We start from the raw sequence: 18,340 nt of genomic DNA on the forward strand, positions 1-18,340 counted from the left end.
TCAGCTAATAAAACAACAAAGGCATTCCAATTACTAGCATCAATTAGCATTTGGTGAGTCATCACAAGTTATTGTCTCTTATTGCATTGATAACAAGTTATTGTCTCTTATTGCATTGATTGAGGTATGAAAATGCAAGGGTCAAACTCAGACAAAGAATATAAGATATGAGTGTCAAATTGATCAGGGCTCTATTCCTGTTGGTGTCCATTTGGACAACCAAGTTCTGAGTTCAAACCTGCCAGATTTATTATTATTTTTATTTATTTGATGTATATACCGCCCCTCCAAAAATGGCTGAGGGCCATTCCTAAACCAGATAACTGTGCCAAAATACTGCAGAGCTCTGACACAGGCATGATGCAATGCCTTGCAATCAGAAGTCCTGGGAAGGAGATAACGTACTTGTCTCTGCAAATCGAGAGATATTGAAACAATGGCTCATGTGCTCCTTTATTGTCAATTTTACTGAGATACACAGCGTAAACATATAACCCCTTTTATTAGCTGCCACCCAGGATGTACAGATTCTTTTTATCTTGGTTATTTTTTAACTGACCAGAATGACCTGAGATCTTATAATGTGGCTAAGTTCTGTTTAATAGCCAGTCAAATCCACCAGGAGTTCATTAAGAATCATTGTTAATTGATCTTTATGCTTAACTATATGCTTAACGACTGTATCACAAACATGTTATGTAGGGTTTTTTTTGTTGGGCTTCTGTTTGTAAATTGTGCTGGTCTGTGATCGTAATAAAATAATTGATTGATTGATTGATTGATAGATATCAATCTTATCACCATCCATCTTGCCTTACATTTGGGAGTACTAGCCCAAGGCAGTAAATGGCAATGGATCTGTGGTGATGCACCATATGGTGACCAATGCTAATGACAGTTGCCTGACCAAAAGGTACCATGAGCAGTCCTGCAACCACAAGTGACTTGTACTGTGTGACAAAACAAAGGAAATCAATATATACCTTTAAATTACTAATAAGGTGAGTATTCATCCCATGTAACACTGTTGCTGGCCAGCCACTGTTCCAACTTTGCTTTTATATTTCACTGCATTCCCACAAAGCCCCACCTTGTCACACATGCACGTACGTGGCTTTGGAATGCCCTCCCTGAAGAGCTTCGCCATGCTCCCTCCCTCAGTGTTTTTTTAAACACAACAATAAAGCATTTTTTTAACGAGGCTTTTTAATGCTCCTCATCTTTGATTATATCTGGTAGGTTCTTCGTTTTTAGTTTTATAATTCCAAATTTCCAGCTTTTAAAATAACTTAATTTGAAACTTAATTCTGATTGCGGGTTTAGCCTGACTTTTGATTGTTTATTTAATTTGGTTAATTGCATTAGTTTTATTTCACATTGTATCTATTTTATTGTCATGAGCCACCCCAAGCAGTAGTGTACTGGGGGTGTGGGGTATAAATATTTAAAATAAATGAATAAAGATGCCTTACTTACCATAGAATATTGAGGTATGATGCCACCAGCATATCCATGGTAGATATAGACAGCTCCTACATAGTCATCTTCTTTAGGGGCACCAATGGCGACATCTAGTTATGCAAGACAATGTAAACTGGAGACACTTCAGAACTCTCTCTGCCCCTTTCAATTACAAAAAAAAAAAAAAAAGACTCTTGCTGCAACAACTCTTCTTCATCATAAAGATGAAAGCCACTAAATCAGTGGCTGCCTGGTTTAGAAAAAAAGCCATTTAATGAACAGCTGATGTTTTTAAAAAGCCACCAAAAGTTATATTTATATTGCTTCTAATAAGAAACATCTATTTGGGCTCTACAAATAACAGCAGCCATGTGCAAGAGAATCAGTGTAAGTCTTTACATCCCTGAATTGTCTCAAGAGAGATACCAGGCACTGTACATGAAACGATCACTGGGACATAAAGCATAAGCCACCCACCACGAAACTACTCCATGGCCCAGGCATTGAAAAATCTATTCAGAATGCCAAGTTTCCAAAGTCTTCATATGATACACTGGGTTGGATGGCCCAATTCTAGAGGAAAAAGTGCTGAAAGAGTTTTAAAGGAAGAAAGAGAAGGAACAAGCTACATGGAACAAAGGAACATAAAATGTCCACATGAGTTAGGCTAGCTAGATGGCTAATTGCAAGTTCAAAGGTTGCTTAAAATTAGAGCTGCATGCTTTAAAAGGTAGATCAATAAACTATAGATCAATAAACTTAGTTGATTCATCAGTGGAAGCTAACTTTAATCAGAAATTGCTGAAGTTAACTGAATTGATGAAACCAGAGTTTTGGGCAAAGACTGCTCTGTGTGTGTGTGTGTGTGTGTGTGTGTGTGTGTGTGTGTGTGTGTGTGTGTTGGAATTTTGGAATACTATTTTGTTTCTAGTGCATTACTGCAGGGGTTTCTCAAACATGGATCCCCAAATGTTGTTAGACTACAGCTCTCATCATCCCCCAAAAGCAAAACACAATGCAAAAGACTACTTGTTAGAATTATCTTTGGAATGCTCAAGGTTGACTCAGCCTTCCATCCTTCCGAGGTCGGTACCCAGAATGTTGGGGGCAATATGCTAAAATCATTGTAAACCGCTTAGAGAGCTCCGGCTATAGAGCGGTATATAAATGTAAGTGCTACTGCTATTGCTATAAATCACTGACTCTGAAAAAAGCCTTTTCTGGCTAAAACGTGTTGGGCTCCAATAAATGCATTACAGCATTTTGAGATTTTGTCTCTTGTTTTGCTTTTTGATTGGGTGCTTCCTGTTTTTCTTCTTCTCATCATCCCCAACTACAACGCCCAAGGTCATCGTGACTAAGGCCAACAGCATCTAGGGACCCACATTTGAGAATTCCTATGTTACTGGAATTGGGAATGGGGGAAAATTTTTTCCTAATAGTAAGTGGGTTTTTTTCTTTATTAAAAGGCTCATTTGCACATTCACTGTCAAAACAGCAAAGAGTTTGCTCCAGCTGTAACTTCAGCAGTCGAGTGCTTCATCTCAGTAGATGAGGACACTCCCATAAGCACTAAAGAAATTCACTCTCTATTGCGCTGACAGTGAGGACAATACAGAAGAGAAACTCTTGACTGCTGAAGTTACTGCTAGAATAAACTTTGCTGTCTCATAGAGCTGTGAATGCATCCAGAACTGTAAGTTCACACATTTCCTTCATTATCTCAAAAAGGCACTTGTACTGAAGTTTGCATATTATGGACATTTGTTTAAACAAAACCAACTCATTCTTCAGTTAAGGCACATCATTTGACAGCCATGCTTAACATGAAGAATCCTTCTCTGCATTCAGTTACACTCTGGCCACATACCCAAATCTTATACGTATCTTGCTAGAGCAAGAAAGACCACAGCTAACGTACAAAAGAAAACACACTGACCTGGGAATCCATCATCATCGATATCCCCCAGGGAAGCCATACTTTCCCCAAAGTGTGCATTGTAGGCATTGTCACCATTCAGAACAAGCTGCTCTTCCAGAACTCCCTAGCAAACAGGAAATAGGACAGGCTAAGAAAAACAGGGCAAGTGTTGAAAGATACATGGCCTCTTTGCTGAAACACACTTGTGCACATGTCCCTCAGGAAACACCTGGAGCATGGTTGCAGTAAGACTCCTGCACTCTTACCGAAATTTCAGCCAGTACAACTAAACCTGTGCATTATAAAAGGAAATAGTGTACATTAAAAAGACACTCAAGTGCTCTGAAAAGGAAGTAGTGAACCAGGATGACAGAATAAAGGCCAATTAACAACTAATATTCACATTTCAAGTAGCTATTTTGTGTGTGTTAAATCATGTACATGAATCGCTGAAAAGGCCCAAAACAATTGAACAATTCACTTGTGAGGGAATTAACTTCTATCCAAAAGTATGGTTACAGTGAAATATTACAATTATATTATTATTATTATTATCATATTTCTAATAATAATTTGATTTCTAATAATTTGATTTGCATGACATCTATTAGGTTATGTGGCAAAATTGTAATAATGCTTATAACTGCTGCAATGTGTTGATTAATTTGTTAATCAATTTAAAACATTTTGACTAACTAAAAAGCTAGCCCTGGTGAATTGGTCAGATCTTAATTTTGTTTCAAGTTGTTTTCAATCCAAGTATAGACTCATGAAAGCTGAAAGGTACCTGCAGCAGGTGTTCTGGTCCATACACACCCCCAATCATTCTAGGAATCTGCTACAGCATCCCTGACAGATAGCGCTCCAATCTCGGTTCAAAAATCTCTAGGGAAGCAGAGCCCACGACCACTGTGAGAGACAGACAGTTCCACTGCTGAACTGTTCTTACAGTCAGGAAATTCCTCCCAAAGTCCAGTCTGCTGTATTTACCCAAATCCAAGATGATTTTTTTTTTTTTTTACAATTCTTTGAGTTTAAATGCGGGGTGGGCAGGGGGGGCAGCGGTCATCTTAAATTGCATACCAGGAATCGCTACTGGAGCAGCCGGCTGTGATCAAGAAAACAGGAGCGCCAGGCAAGTTGCTCTGAGAGGTAGAGGCAGAGGCTGCAGCCTTTCAGAGACAGCACTTCTCCTTGCCACACAGGAGTCGTGGAGAGTGTGCACACATGCCTGAAAGCCTCTTCCTGCTGCCTGGGCACGTTTTCTTCTCAGGCACTGCTACCTGCCTCAGAGGGAGAAGGACTATGCCTCCTTGTCATGCTGCAGTAGGGAGGAAATTGGGAGAGGCTCATAAGCAAACTTATTTAGGAGTAAGTACTGCACTCAATGGGACTTACTCCTATGTAAATAAAGAGATGTTTGGGTTGTCATGTGGAGGGACTTAGATGTGAAGGGTCAGATCAAAACTGACCTGCTGCCAACATGAGTGCATCATATATTCATATATATATATATATATACATATATACATATATATATATATATATATATATATATATATATATATATATACATACATACACATATATATACTGGGTGTGCCTTCGAATGTGCATCATGGCTGCCCAGCTGATTGGATGGGCGCCGTAGACGCCTGATTGGCTGGCGCACCCAGGAGAACTGGCCAGCGGCGGGCCAGGCTGCGGAGGCAGGCCTGGCCCGGCGACAGTAACCGCAGGCCCGGCCGCGGAAGTGAGGCAGCGGGCCCAGGCAAGGAGGCGGTGGGCCCAGACGCGGCACTCGGCCCAGCAGCCTGAGCCCGTGCCCGCCCAGAGACTGGGGCAGAAGGTGGGGGTGGGGGAGAGGTAGCCAGCCTCAAAGAGGCCGGCCACAGAGACTGGCAAGCGGCGGAAGCGGGCCCAGCGGACCACGGAGGCGGCACTTGGCATGGCGGGCCTGGCCGGCTCACGGCCAGGCAGCAGCAGGACCGACCGCCAAGGCCAGGCGCCCGTGGGAGGCAGGGGTGGGAGGGAACTGGGCAGCGGGACTTCCCTGTTCGCCGCCTGGGAGAAGGGGCGGCGGGGCCCTTTTTGGCTGCCCACCACCCAGTAAGTAGAGGAAAATAAAATGCAGGGGGAGGGGGAGGACAAGGGGGAGCGGGGGAGGGGGAAGGGGAGGACAAGGGGGAAGGGGAGGACAAGAGAGTGGGGGAGGGGAGGGCAAGAGAGAGTGGAGCAGGAGGAAGAGGGGGAGGGCAGGAGAGAGGAGGAAGAGGGGGAGGGCAGGAGAGAGGAGCAGGAGGGAGAGGGGAAGGGCAGGAGAGAGGAGCAGGAGGGAGAGGGGGAGGGCAGGAGAGACGGGCAGGAGGGGGAGAGAGGGGTGGGAGGGGGAGAGAGGGCAAGAGAGAGTGGGGCGGGAGGGATGGGAGGGGGCAAGAGAGAGTGGGGAGGGAGGGAGGGGCAAGAGAGAGTGGGGCAGCATGGAGTGAGGGGGAGGGGAGGGGGGCAGGAGGGAGGGGGGAAAGCCAGCCCCAAAGAGCACACAGATGCTCTGTGCAGGTTGGCTAGTCTAAAAATAAAACATTACCCACTGTATTGAGTGGTGTAGTATAACTGTTTCCCCCTTAGAACAAGGGTGTAGCAAGCTTTCCTGGGGCCAGGGCACAAAGAGCAGGAAGGAGCCCCCTATTGCACACGTAAAACATGCACGTGCACCAACACCCCAAACCATACCCCCTGCATCTGACATCAGATGCAAGGGGCGGGGCAACCTACCTAACCCCCCACATTCACATTGCCCCCACTTTTTAAAAAGATACCTCGCCCTGCCACTGCTCCTGCCTCCTTAGGGGCGTCCAAGTTATTGGGGGGAGCCTCCCCACCCTCACTACCCCACCACTGCCTGCTGTCCCGCTGATATTTCTCATCTTCACCACCAGGGGGGTGGGGGGTGAGCCGAGTAGAGCAAGCCACAGACACCCCCGTGGTGGTGGCGGACACCGCGGCTGGTGGGCCTCTCCTGCACACCTGAGCAGTTTGAGTATGGACGTCGCATGCCCATGAGGTTTGCTGTCCTTTTTCTGATACCCACTGCCAGGTATCCCTACTGCCAGATAACCCCACTGCTCTTGGGAGTGATGGGTTTTGCAGTTTAAGAGGGAGTTGGGGAAAGAGGCCTATATGATGTGCAGCATTACACATCCATAACACTGCACCCCAAGGCAGCTCTGGGATCCTAAGCTGACCTGATGGTGCTCGGAATGAGCGGTTGCAGAAGCAGTGCTACCAGTTTCCCCCATTCGCGGCAATGTGGAAAATGACGGTTGCACGGTTGGTGCCACTGCTCATTCACAGCACTGTCAGCCTGCTTAGAATTCCACACCGGTACCAGGACACAGTGTTACAGAGGGATAACACTGTGCATCATGCAGACCAGACAGAGAGTATTCAGGCCCCATTGTCATCAAGGCAATATTATTTCTATACAGCTCTTCCCTGCTGCCAAAAAAAAAAGATGTCCTCAAGTTGTTTACATAGCAAAAGAATGAGAATATTATTTCCCATGTCCAAAGGACTCACAATCGTTTTTAAAATTATACAAAGAAAACCTCAGGAATAGCCACTGGAGAGATGCTATGCTGATCTGACTAGGGACAATTGATCTCTCCCACTAATATAAGAGAGAGACCACTTTAAAAGGTGCCTCTTTGCCCGGTGAGTAGGAGATAATAAATGCAAAGCACTTTGCACACTCAGAATGCTCTATACAAATGCTAAGTATTTTCATTACATTATAGCACATTACTGAAGGATTTGGTTCAATTTTTCATAAGAAAAAATCTGTACTCTAGAGATTGGAGTGTAAGGGTAGCAACACAAAGAAATAAAAAGCAATTTTGCAAAGTAAGAAGCTTATTCTTAAAAATATTAAGTTCAATATATGAGATCAACAAAAAAGAGAAAAATTTGTCTTTAGATCCTACCATAATTACCACAAAATGCAGATTATCCCCACATGTCTGCTTCCGAGTCAGTTTCTGCAATCTACCCTGCATCTCAGATTCAGAAGATTTGCAGAAGAAAACTAAACATAGCTCTTTAAAGCAGCTCTGTGTATATTTCAAGGGTTTCTTTCTTGTTTGTGGATGAAGAGAGAGATTGGTTTCTGGAAACTGTAATAAAATATTTGGGGGGTCTTCAGAAAACTGCTGACATAAAGAAAACCCGACTTAAAGAAAAATTGTAGCACAAATGGTGAGGGGAAATTTCAGTTTTTATTGAGTTTTCCCCCCCCTTGATATTCACTACTAGGTACAGTTTCATGAGGTTTACCCTAAGGCTCTGCATGTAATACAGTACGATTGTATGTACAATTTTTTATGTTTTTATGATGTGCGGGATGTGGGTGAGCGAATGGAATCAAACTGAGTAGTTCAAGCATTTACACTATAGTGACGAAATCTAGTACACACTTTCTAATGTGATTAACTGACATAAAAGTTCATAAGGGAATTACAGTACCAGTGAACATATTTAGAGATAGGTACTATATGAATACCTGTGGTGTTGTTGTTTTTAACGGATCAGGTTTCCTATTTTCTTATATGTTGTCTTCTACAGTTATATACCCCCCACCTCTTGCCTCAAGACACAAACTTGTTATGTGCCATTGTGCATGTCTGACCTCAAATGACCTCAGTGGTCATGGTTTGAGACCCATATGTTTGAAACCAAAGCTCAGATGGCATTTATTTGGGGAAAGAGACAATTTCACAAACAGAAGTGCTCTGAGAAAGCCCATATGGCTCATGTTCCTTCCAAACAAGTCGTGATCATTTCAGCATACAGGAAGTTTGTGTTGATTATTTCCCTAGGCTACTGTTGTTAAATGAAGGGTCACAGAGATTGTGCAATGTACAGCTTTGCAATGAAAAGCCCAGTCATTTTTTTTCCTAGAGATTTCACACTGCACAAGTTTTCAACAACAAAATAAAAATGAAAGCCAGTTCCAAAGACTTCTTTTTACACAGGCTCCAGTTCTCACATTTTTGCCTGAGTTGTAAGTTTATTATTTCTTTCAGACACCATATCATCCCATGGTTGGTCTTAGGATCTCACACTTAAACAATGGTCTTGCTTTAGGGGACGATAGTAGTTGACAGCCAGACTAAGGTACTCATGAACAGTCATGAGTTCTCAGCTCATGAGCATTCTGTAAACTCTGGCTGGCATCCTGAGTCAGGAAGCACTGGTGTTGCTGCTGACTTTCACACTAATGCAGTGCAGGTGCACACAAGGGAGGGGGCAATTTCAACAGCTTCTTCTTCCGCCAGAAGTGCTCCATGACAAATGTAAATATGTTGCTGAGGGCTGTACAGCCCTCAGGGTTATCTTTTTTGCACTGCACAGAACACTTCCAGCAGAAGGGAAGTCATCAAAAATTGCACCCAATCACCAGAACTGCAGTAGTAGAACATTCCAGCAGAAACAGCACTTCCTGACTCAAAATGTCATCCTCTGGCCATAGTGGGTGTCAGGGCAAGGCCTCCACATATAGACCAGTAGGAGGTCTTCTCAGCTCAGGGTCCCCCAGGTCAGTAGCTTGAGTTGGAAAAGGTGGAGTTTGAAGTACAGAAACATTGCTCTGCTGGCCAGACAAAGGCAGAAGACCAGGAATGTTTACATTCCTGACCAATCCAACTCTATACCACCTGTAACCACGGGGGTTCTATTTTCTTCTGCATCTCAAGAGGGCTCCAATACCTAACTGTGGACACACTGTCCTCAGCAGTGAGTGTGTTCTAGTATAGTGAGAGTGAGCTCAGGGAGTCCATAGCAGCCCTGGAACACAGTGTTATAGCTTTGTAATGCTGTGTGTCATGTCAGTCACCATACTTGCCTACTTTCTAGATCCCCGCTCACATGAACCTGCCAGAATACCAAGGTCATCAAAGGCACTTCTCCATAACCTTCTGCCATCAGAGGGGTTGTAGGTGTGTATAAAGGACAGTCTTTTCTATTGTGGTGCCAAGATTATGTGAAATGTCCTTCTGAGAATCGTCTGCCTGGCTCCATCTCTGCTTGCCTTTCAGTGAGCCGTAAAAACACACTTACTTCAATGCATTTTTTAATGCTTTCATACTGCATGATTTCATGGTTTGGCTTCAGCATGCCGACTTGATTGATTGATTATGTGCCGTCAAATCGGTGTCAACTCTTAGCAACCACCCAGCGGTGTCGACTTTTAGCGACCAATAATTGACCAACTTACAATTATTATATATTTTATTGTCGCTTTAGGCTACATTATGCAGTGTTTTTGTAAGCCACGTTAGGCATTTTAATGTAGAAAAGCTGGGTAAAAGAAATCAATAAAATAAATAGACCACTTCACGCAACTCAGGCAGTAAGAGTCTCCCATGAAACCTTATGCCACAATGAATGTGCTCATCTTTAGGCTTGTAATTGGTGGTTTTGCTACAAAAGTATGAATTAGCTACTTTTCTGGAACTGTACATTTTGGACATCCAAAATAATTATAAAAATAGTTCTGCCTGTTGTGCTGGGAGTGTTGAGCATCTTGAATCGGCAGAGAGCCTCACATCTGCTCAATGCCCTTAAGCAGAACCTGCATGGTACCACGCATCAGGATCAGAGAGGAATGTTAAAGGATTTCCCCAGTCCACTTTCTCAGCATCTTTACATACTCACATTTCCTCTGCTGAGATAGACAGTGACTTGACCCTCATCCCTGATCTCGGAAAACATGGGCGCTCCCACCAGGAGGTCTGAAAGTCCGTCAGAATTCAGATCAACTGCACATAAGGAGGAGCCAAAGTAAGAGCCCATCTGTAACCAAGCCGAGTCACAACAAAGCATTCAGTATCTGCCCACACACAGAAGGAAATCATTTATGCTTTTGTTTGTAATCGAAATAGCAACTTGCTGCTTTATCTCACACCAGCAGCTCTAGGAATCTCTCTGGAGAATGTTTTGGCAACTGGCTCAGACTGGCTTTTGCATTAAACACTCACACCTAACCTTTAGTTGTATCTTAAGAGGAATTACTGCAATGCACCAAAAGACATTACTTTAAAGGGCCAGTTGACAGTCCCCATTTTTGTTAATATAAGTCAAAAGTCATGGCCTTTTTTGGTTATTTCCGTGACTCATCCAGTTTTGCAAGCACTCCAACATACATGATGCAGATTGTAGCTCATTACATCATGCTGCAAATCTTTTTTAAATGTGTTGATCAGAAACAACAAGAGTCACAATCTGGATACGTTATCAGGGTATTTATAAGATTGGTTTAACAGCCCTAAAGGCACTGAACTTTTGTTGACTTTAACAAGGTTTAAAAGAATGTAAATTCAACTAAGAATATTTTGGTTTGCAGCACTGAAAACAATACAAAAAGCTAGTCACATATCAACCCACGCACCTAATGACTGATTTTGCAATTTGTGGATTCAATGGACAAGATGGCAGACAAGTAGGAAGTAAGGGCTGATTTCTGCAGAATTTCTACCATGGAGAAGACTCCACACAGCAACCCTAAGGCTGAAAATATACAGACTATGTGGATTGGCTCCCCTGTACGGAGAGTTCCATGCCATCATCACATATTCCTGGCAATGAGGCTGCCACTTGCATAGAGACTATACACACACTGAGGTGAAAAACCAGCAAGTTGGAGTCACTACCATGCAAAGGTATGGAGTACTGTTTCCATTTGGCAGTTGTTACCTGTCCTGAATTGTTATATTTGTTCTGTATTTTTCCTAAGAAACACAAATAGTTGTTGACTTTTTTACTCTATTCACCCAGTGAAACAGGAGCCATGTGTCACCACTTCTATGCCAGATTGCACATGTCTGGTGTGCAATTATTTCACCACTAAACATTAATTTGAATCAGAAATGAAGGGACATCAAATGGAGCATGCAGGAAATTACACTAAGACTGACTCTCATCTAGTTATAGGACTATTAGCTGAACAATTGTGTTTCTTTCCCCTCCTCAATTTGGTCACACAACTTGTCCTGGACCAAAATGAGCCAAATATTCTGGCCAAGTTATGACATCAGCCATGCAACAGCAGCCACACCTATTATAAGCTATCAAAATTGACCGTTCAGTATATAAAAGTTGCATGCACTAACTGCTTACAAGCCACTGAAGAAATATGGGAAGCAACTAAAGGACAAACATCTTCTTACATCTCTAATTTGCTTGCTGTTGTGAGTTTAAGGTCAAACATTCAGCACTGAACTCTCTTCATGATTTCTTTTTGTGTGTGTTAATACTTTAAAACATTTGTGTCAAAGCACTTATGTTACACTTTGTGTAAAAGTTGGGAGGGGGGGTCCTCTAGGCAGTGAATGAAAGGTATGTCCTATGGATGTAGGCAATTTCAAATGGGGAAAGGAGTGTTATTTTCCCAAATGCAACATGTGCAGTGTGGGCTCCTAGAATTGTTGTGAGAAACTTAGCTTCCTGCTGTTCAAACTGAGCACTATTAATTTGCATATGACGTCCCATTCCCAGCAAGGAAGTAAGCAGTGTCTAGCAGCAGGACAGAGGTACATTACTCCATAAAATTACTGCAGTTTGCAAGAAAGGGGAGTTACTAGCCTGATCTCTATTACACCACAGCACCCCCACTGCAAATGGCCAGATGATGGTTTTGCAGCTACCTATTCAGTCAGCAGGCATATGGCGTAACAGACTAATCAGATTCCACATGGTCCTATGGAGCTGCCGATTCTGGCCAAACTCCTCAATCTGAGCAACTCCTTACTCAGACAAATAATGAACTCATCTTGGTCTGCCCATCTCTATCTGCCTACTTGATGACATCTTGTTTCCAGATTACCACTGTTTACATCCCCCGCCCTTTCCAAAGAAACAGGACAAGAATTTTAAAAGAGATTGATATGGGGGAAATGAGTGTGCCTCTCTGCAGTTGATAAGTTTTCCGGCCATTTCATAATTTCTCTTGAGTAGAAAAACTTCAAGAACACGTTTCGCAAACAAAAAGACTTTTCCTGATCATATTTTCCCTAATCGTGTGTTTTGGCTGTTCTGTTTACAACAAATCTGCAAATGTACACAATATCAAAATGATTTGGGAGATATTTTGCACATGACGTTTCTCACACAGATATCACTTCCCATATAGACTATCATTCCAGATGAATGTACATCTATCTGTTTTGCCACATACACCTACATAGAGGAGATACTGATGTAGGAAATCATAATGTTCAAAGTTACCTCAAGGAAGAAAGATTCCTGGGGTAGGGATGACCAAATTGCAGTCCGAGGGTATATACACTTGTAAGCAATCTAAATAAAATCTGCCCTGAGAGAATAAACCATTCATTCCATACTAATGTAACAACAAAAATCTTCCAAGAATTGCTTACCTTTTTACCTGAAGCCTGAAAAATCTGTACCAAAGAACCAGATCTTCTATCAGTTCGGAAAATGTATACCTAGGAAGTTAAACAAAAATATGAAAGAACTAACACTAGCACGCCTGCTAGACATTTTATAACATCCTTTATTATTAATTGCAAAAATGTTGTTATCTATGTATGATTGTATATATTTACTTAGAAGAATATTTAACCCATCTTTCCATCAAATTGAAGTTCAACTTACAAAAATTAAAATACAATGCAAAATAAACACACTACAGACACATACTCAAAAAGCAGCAAACACCAACAGCAGTCCACAATTAAAACCTACCAAAGCCTTTAGAAAATAAAACCATTTTCACCTGGCACTGAGCTGTTTGTTTGTTTTTAAGTAGATGCCAGGCAAATGGGTTTGGAAAGGGCATTCCAGAGTCAGGGCATCATGACAGAAAGTACTGAGCTGATGAATCTAACCTTCAAAAGGGGGGGGGGACTTGGAGTAGGGCCTCAGTAAATGATCTCAATGTTCAGATAGTTACACACAAGAGAAAGTCATCCTTCAGTTATGTATGTATTTAACACAGTGATGATGAACATTCCCGAATAATCAAACACATTTTACCTATGGGCCCTATCCCTAAAACTTTCTGTCACCCTACTAAATGAATGGAACTTTACAAATTTGGGTATATATCACTTGGGACCGGTTACCTGAGAGAGCGCCTTGCCCCATATTTATTTATTTTATATACTGGCTGACTCAAAGGCTCTAGGCGGTTATGTCCCTACCCAAACCTTAAGATCTTCTTCAAAGACCCTCTTCTGGGTGCTCCGCCAAATGAGGTGAGGTAGGTCGTTACCAGGGAGAGAGCCTTTTCAGTGGTTGCACCCCATTTATGGAATAGCTTCCCCGGCAAGGTTTGCCTGGCTTCATCACTTTGTTCTTTTAGAAGCCAGGTAAAGAGCTTTTTGTTCATCCAAACCTTTTAAATTTTGGTTTTCAGATTTGATCTGATTTTTAAAATGAGTTTTTAAGCTGCTTTGTATTGTATTTTCTTTTCACTTTTTTTGTCTATTATGATTTAATGAGGCTCTAGACAGGAGCCGTGTGTAGAGCCTAGGAGGATTCTTAGCCCACTCTCCTTGCAGACGATCAGTCGTGCAGCCCTGGGCATCCGGATCGGCTGCCCACACGACTACTGGCTCCGTCATGGAGCTGGTGGGGGCTGTGGGGATTTGGGCCCAGTCAGCCCCCAGAAGTCCCACGCGAGTGTGTGGGGCATTCTGGGGGGACCCCCGAGGCCAGAAGGCTTGTTGTTGCCTCCCAGTCGGGGTTCTACTCATGTGTCGCTGTGCATCATGTTGGCACATGATTAAAAAAAAACAAAGTTAATGGAGTGCTCGCTCTGTTGACCACGTTTAAGGGGAAGGGGAATTAGGCAGGCTAGCTGCTGTGGAACCACCAGGCTCTCCCACGAGCCCGGTGGTTCCAACGATCACTAGAAAGCGGACTAGGCTCCCTTAGCCTACTTTCTAGTGATCATGGGGATAGGCTCAATGTGTTATATGTTTTTATTGTATGTTTTAATCCTCTGCCGTGAGCTGCCCATAGAACAATTTGTTATAGGGCGGCTAACAAATAAAGTTTTAACAACATCATCATCATCATCATCATTGGAAGCTGCGTCATCAGTCAGGCTATTGGGCCATCCAGCTCAGTCCAACTTAAGTCAAATGACAGTGGCTCTCCAGGGTTCTTGCAAGCAGCTTTTCTCAATCGTACCTGGCTTGAACTTGGGACCTTCCGCATGCAAAGCAGAGGCTCTACCATTGAGTTGCAGACCATCTCCATTAAAGTCAGTGTGCTAATGGCTAAGAGTTAAGAGCTGCAAACTGGGAAGCTTCCAGCTCATTTCTCACCAGAGCCATGAAGTTACTAAGTGGCCTGAAGCAAGCCATTCTCTCTCTCCTTCAGCCCCATCTTCAATACGGAGTTATATCAGCAACCTTCTTTGCAGGGGTAGAAATTACTGAGACTATAGGCTCATTCATATTACCATTAGGGGGTGGTTAGGAGGGCAGCCAAGCTCCTACCCCATTAGTGCCACATGAGTAGAACCTCCATTTGGGTCTGCAAATCAATGATGCAGACAAGCAAAGTAGCTACTCTCTGGCTCCACTCACTGGAACAGCAGGTGGAAGCCATGGCCAGGGGATCCTTTGCCCAGCTTCGTCTGGTGCGCCAACTGTGGCCTTACCTCGAATGGCGAGCCCTGGCAACCGTAACTCATGCCCTCGTCACCTCTCAGTTGGACTACAGCAATGCACTCTACCTGGGGTTGCCTTTGAAGACGACTCGGAAGCTTCAACTGGCCCAAAATGCCACAACCTGGCTACTTATGGGCAACAGAAAATATGATCATGTTACCTTTGCTGAGGTCACTGCATTGGCTGCCAGTTTGCTTCCGGGTCCAATTCAAGGTGCTGGTTATCACCTATAAAACCCTTCAGGGTTTGGTGCCTGTGTACCTTCAGGATTGCCTCTCCCATCCAACTTCGACCCACCCTGTGAGATCAGGTGGACCTTCTCAGAGTTCTGGGCCCAGGGGAGGGCCTTCTCGGTTGCAGCTCCCTCCTTATGAAACACACTGCCTCCTGAGATTCATAATGCCCCCTCCCTTCTGTGCTTTAAGAAGAACTTGAAAACCTATCTATTTTGCCAGGCTTTTAGTTTTTAATGTGTGTGGCGGGGTTCTTTTCCCCCCTCCCCCCTCCTTCTCTTGTCGTCTTAGTTGTTTTAATGTATGTAAACTACCTTAAGTCTAAGGAAGTCAAGAGGTCAATAAATTTGCTAAATAAAATATTATTGTCTGTGGGGAAAACACTGTCTTGAGATTCGGGAGAGACAGGGCAGTAATAATGGGTGACTTCAACTACCCACACATAGACTGGGTAAATTCACATTGAGATAATGAAAGAGCGTCCAAATTTCTAGGCATGCTAAATGACTATGCCTTAGAACAGTTAGTCGTAGAACCAACCAAGGGATGGCGACCTCGGACTTAATCCTGAGTGGTGCCCAGGACCTGATGCAAGATGTCAGATTTGCAGAACCACAGGGTAGCAGTGACCACAGTGTGACTCAATTCAGCATATATGCAAGTGGAAAATTGTCAAGGTAGTCTAACACAGCTGAAGAGGAAAGAGGAAACTTCTCAAAAATGAAGAGGAAACTTCTCAAAAATGAGGGGACTGGTAAGAAGGAAGTTGAAAGGGAAAGTCAGGAGGGTCAAATCACTTCAGAAAGCATGGAGCTTATTTAAAACCACAATACTAGCAGCTCGGTTGGAATGTATACCAACAAGGAAGAAAGGTACCACTAAGTTCAGGAGGATGCCAGCATGGCTAACAAGAAGAATCAGGGAAGCTATAAAAGGGAAGAAGACTTCCTTCAGAAAATGGAAGTCCTGCCCAAATGCAAAGGAAGTGCAAGGAGACAATGTGGGATACAAAAAGAGAGTATGAGGAGCATATGGCTAGAAGTGTCAAGGGGAATAAGAAAAACTTCTTTAAATTTATCAGAAGCAGAATACCTGCCAGGGAAGTAGACCCCTTAGATGATGAAAGCGTGAAAGGGCTTATTAAGGAGGATAATGAGATTGCAGAGAAACTGAATGAGTTCTTTGCATTGGTCTTCATGGTGGAGGATACTGACCACATACCCTCTGCGGAATTGAGCTTTTCAGGTTTAGTGGCTGAAGAACTGGGCCAATTTGAGGTGACAAGGGAAGATGTAAATTGTCTTGAAAAACTAAAAATTAACAAATCGACAGGGCCAGATGGCATCCATCCAAGGCTTCTGAAACAACTCAAATGTGAAATTGCTGCTTTCCTAGCAGAAATATGTAACTTGTCCCTACAATCAAACTCTGTACCAGAGGACTGGAAAGTAGCCAATGTAACTCTGATTTTCAAAAAGGGATCCGGGGGGATCCGGGAAATTACAGGCTGGTCAGCTCAACTTCGGTGCCGGGTAAATTGATGGAAAGCATACTTAAGGACAAAACTGTTAAACATATAGAAGTAAAGGCCTTGCTGAAGGCGAACCAGCACGGCTGCTGCAAGGTCAAGTCAACAGGCATATGGATAAAGGTGATTCAGTTGTCATAGTATACTTGAACCTCCAAAAAGCTTTTGACAAAGTCCCCCACCAAAGGCTCTTGAGGAAACTTAGCAGTCATGGAATAAAGGGACAGGTTCATGTGTAGATCGTAACTGGTTGAAGGACAGGAAACAGGGTAGGAATAAATGGACAGTTTTCACAATGGAGGGAAGTAGGAAGTGGGGTTCCCCAAGGATTGGTACTGGGACCAGTGCTCTTTAACTTATTCATAAATGATCTAGAAGTTGGGGTAAGAAGAGAAGTGGCCAAATTTGAAGATGACACTAAACTATTTAGCGTAGTGAAATCCACAACAGATTGTGAGGAGCTGCAAAAAGATCTCTCCAAACTGGGGGAGTGGGTGACGAAATGGCAAATGCAGTTCAATGTAAGCAGGTGTAAAGTGATGCATATCGGGGCAAAAAAACCCCCAACTTCACATATATGCTGATGGGAACTGAGCTGTCGGTGACTGACCAGGAGAGAGATCTTGAGGTCGTGGTGGACAGCTCATTGAAAGTGTCAACTCAGTGCACAGCAGCTGTGAAAAAGTTTAATTCCATGCTAGGAGTCATTAGAAAGGGGATTGAAAATAAAAATGTTAATATTATAATGCCCTTATACAAATCTATGGTGCGGCCACATCTGGAGTACTGTGTACAGCTTTGGTTCTGCTTCTAGTTCTACAATATCTTAGGATATTGTAGAACTAGAAAAGGTGCAGAAGAGGGCAACCAAGATGAACAGGGGCCTAGAGCACCTTCCTTATGAGGCTAAGCTACAGCATCTGGGGATCTTTACCTTGGAAAAGAGGCAACTAAAGGGAGACAAGATTGAGGTCTATAAAATTATGCATGGTGTTGAGAGGGTGGACAGAGAGAAATCTTTCTGTCTCACACACAGCACTAGAACCAGGGGTCATCCCATGAAACTGAAGGTCAGGAAAGTTAGGACCGACAAGAGGAAGCACTTTTTCACACAGCACATAATTAATCTATGGAATTTTTTGCCATAGGATGTGGTGATGGTCACCAGCTTGGATGGCTTTAAAAGGGGCTTAGACAAATTCATGGATGACAGGTCTATCAATGGCTATTGGTCTAGTGGCTGTGGGTCACCTCCAGCCTCAGAGGCACAATGCCTCTCAATACCAGTTGCAGGAGAGCAACAGCAGGAGAGAGGGCATGCACATACCTCTTGCCTGTGGGCTCCCCAGAGGCATCTGGTGGGCCACTGTATGAAACATGATGCTGGACTAGATAGTCCTTGGGCCTGATCCAGCAGGGCTGTTCTTATGTTATATTAAAGCTACTGGTAATTTGAGTAGGCAGTACCGAGATGGACAATTGACTCAACACAGTATTAATG

General features: G+C 43.4%; 1 protein-coding gene across 7 annotated transcripts in view; it reads right to left on the bottom strand.

Moving 5' to 3' along the window:
- The window catches only part of ITGA9 (integrin subunit alpha 9), a 391,432-nt gene that overhangs the window by 285,065 nt on the left and 88,027 nt on the right, over positions 1-18,340 (bottom strand). For all 7 annotated transcript variants that reach the window (XR_008309811.1, XR_008309810.1, XM_053261579.1 and 4 more), the window contains 4 exons: positions 12,814-12,882; positions 10,094-10,231; positions 3,401-3,506; positions 1,477-1,571 (listed from right to left, as the gene is read on the bottom strand). Coding sequence is in view for 5 of the 7 variants with exons in the window: in XM_053261579.1 (XP_053117554.1) it covers positions 1,477-1,571; positions 3,401-3,506; positions 10,094-10,231; positions 12,814-12,882 (408 nt within the window). In the remaining 2 variants the exon portion in view is untranslated. The remainder of the gene's footprint in view (positions 1-1,476; positions 1,572-3,400; positions 3,507-10,093; positions 10,232-12,813; positions 12,883-18,340) is intronic.

Source organism: Hemicordylus capensis, chromosome 6, assembly GCF_027244095.1.
Source record: "Hemicordylus capensis ecotype Gifberg chromosome 6, rHemCap1.1.pri, whole genome shotgun sequence".
Lineage (NCBI taxonomy): Eukaryota > Metazoa > Chordata > Lepidosauria > Squamata > Cordylidae > Hemicordylus > Hemicordylus capensis.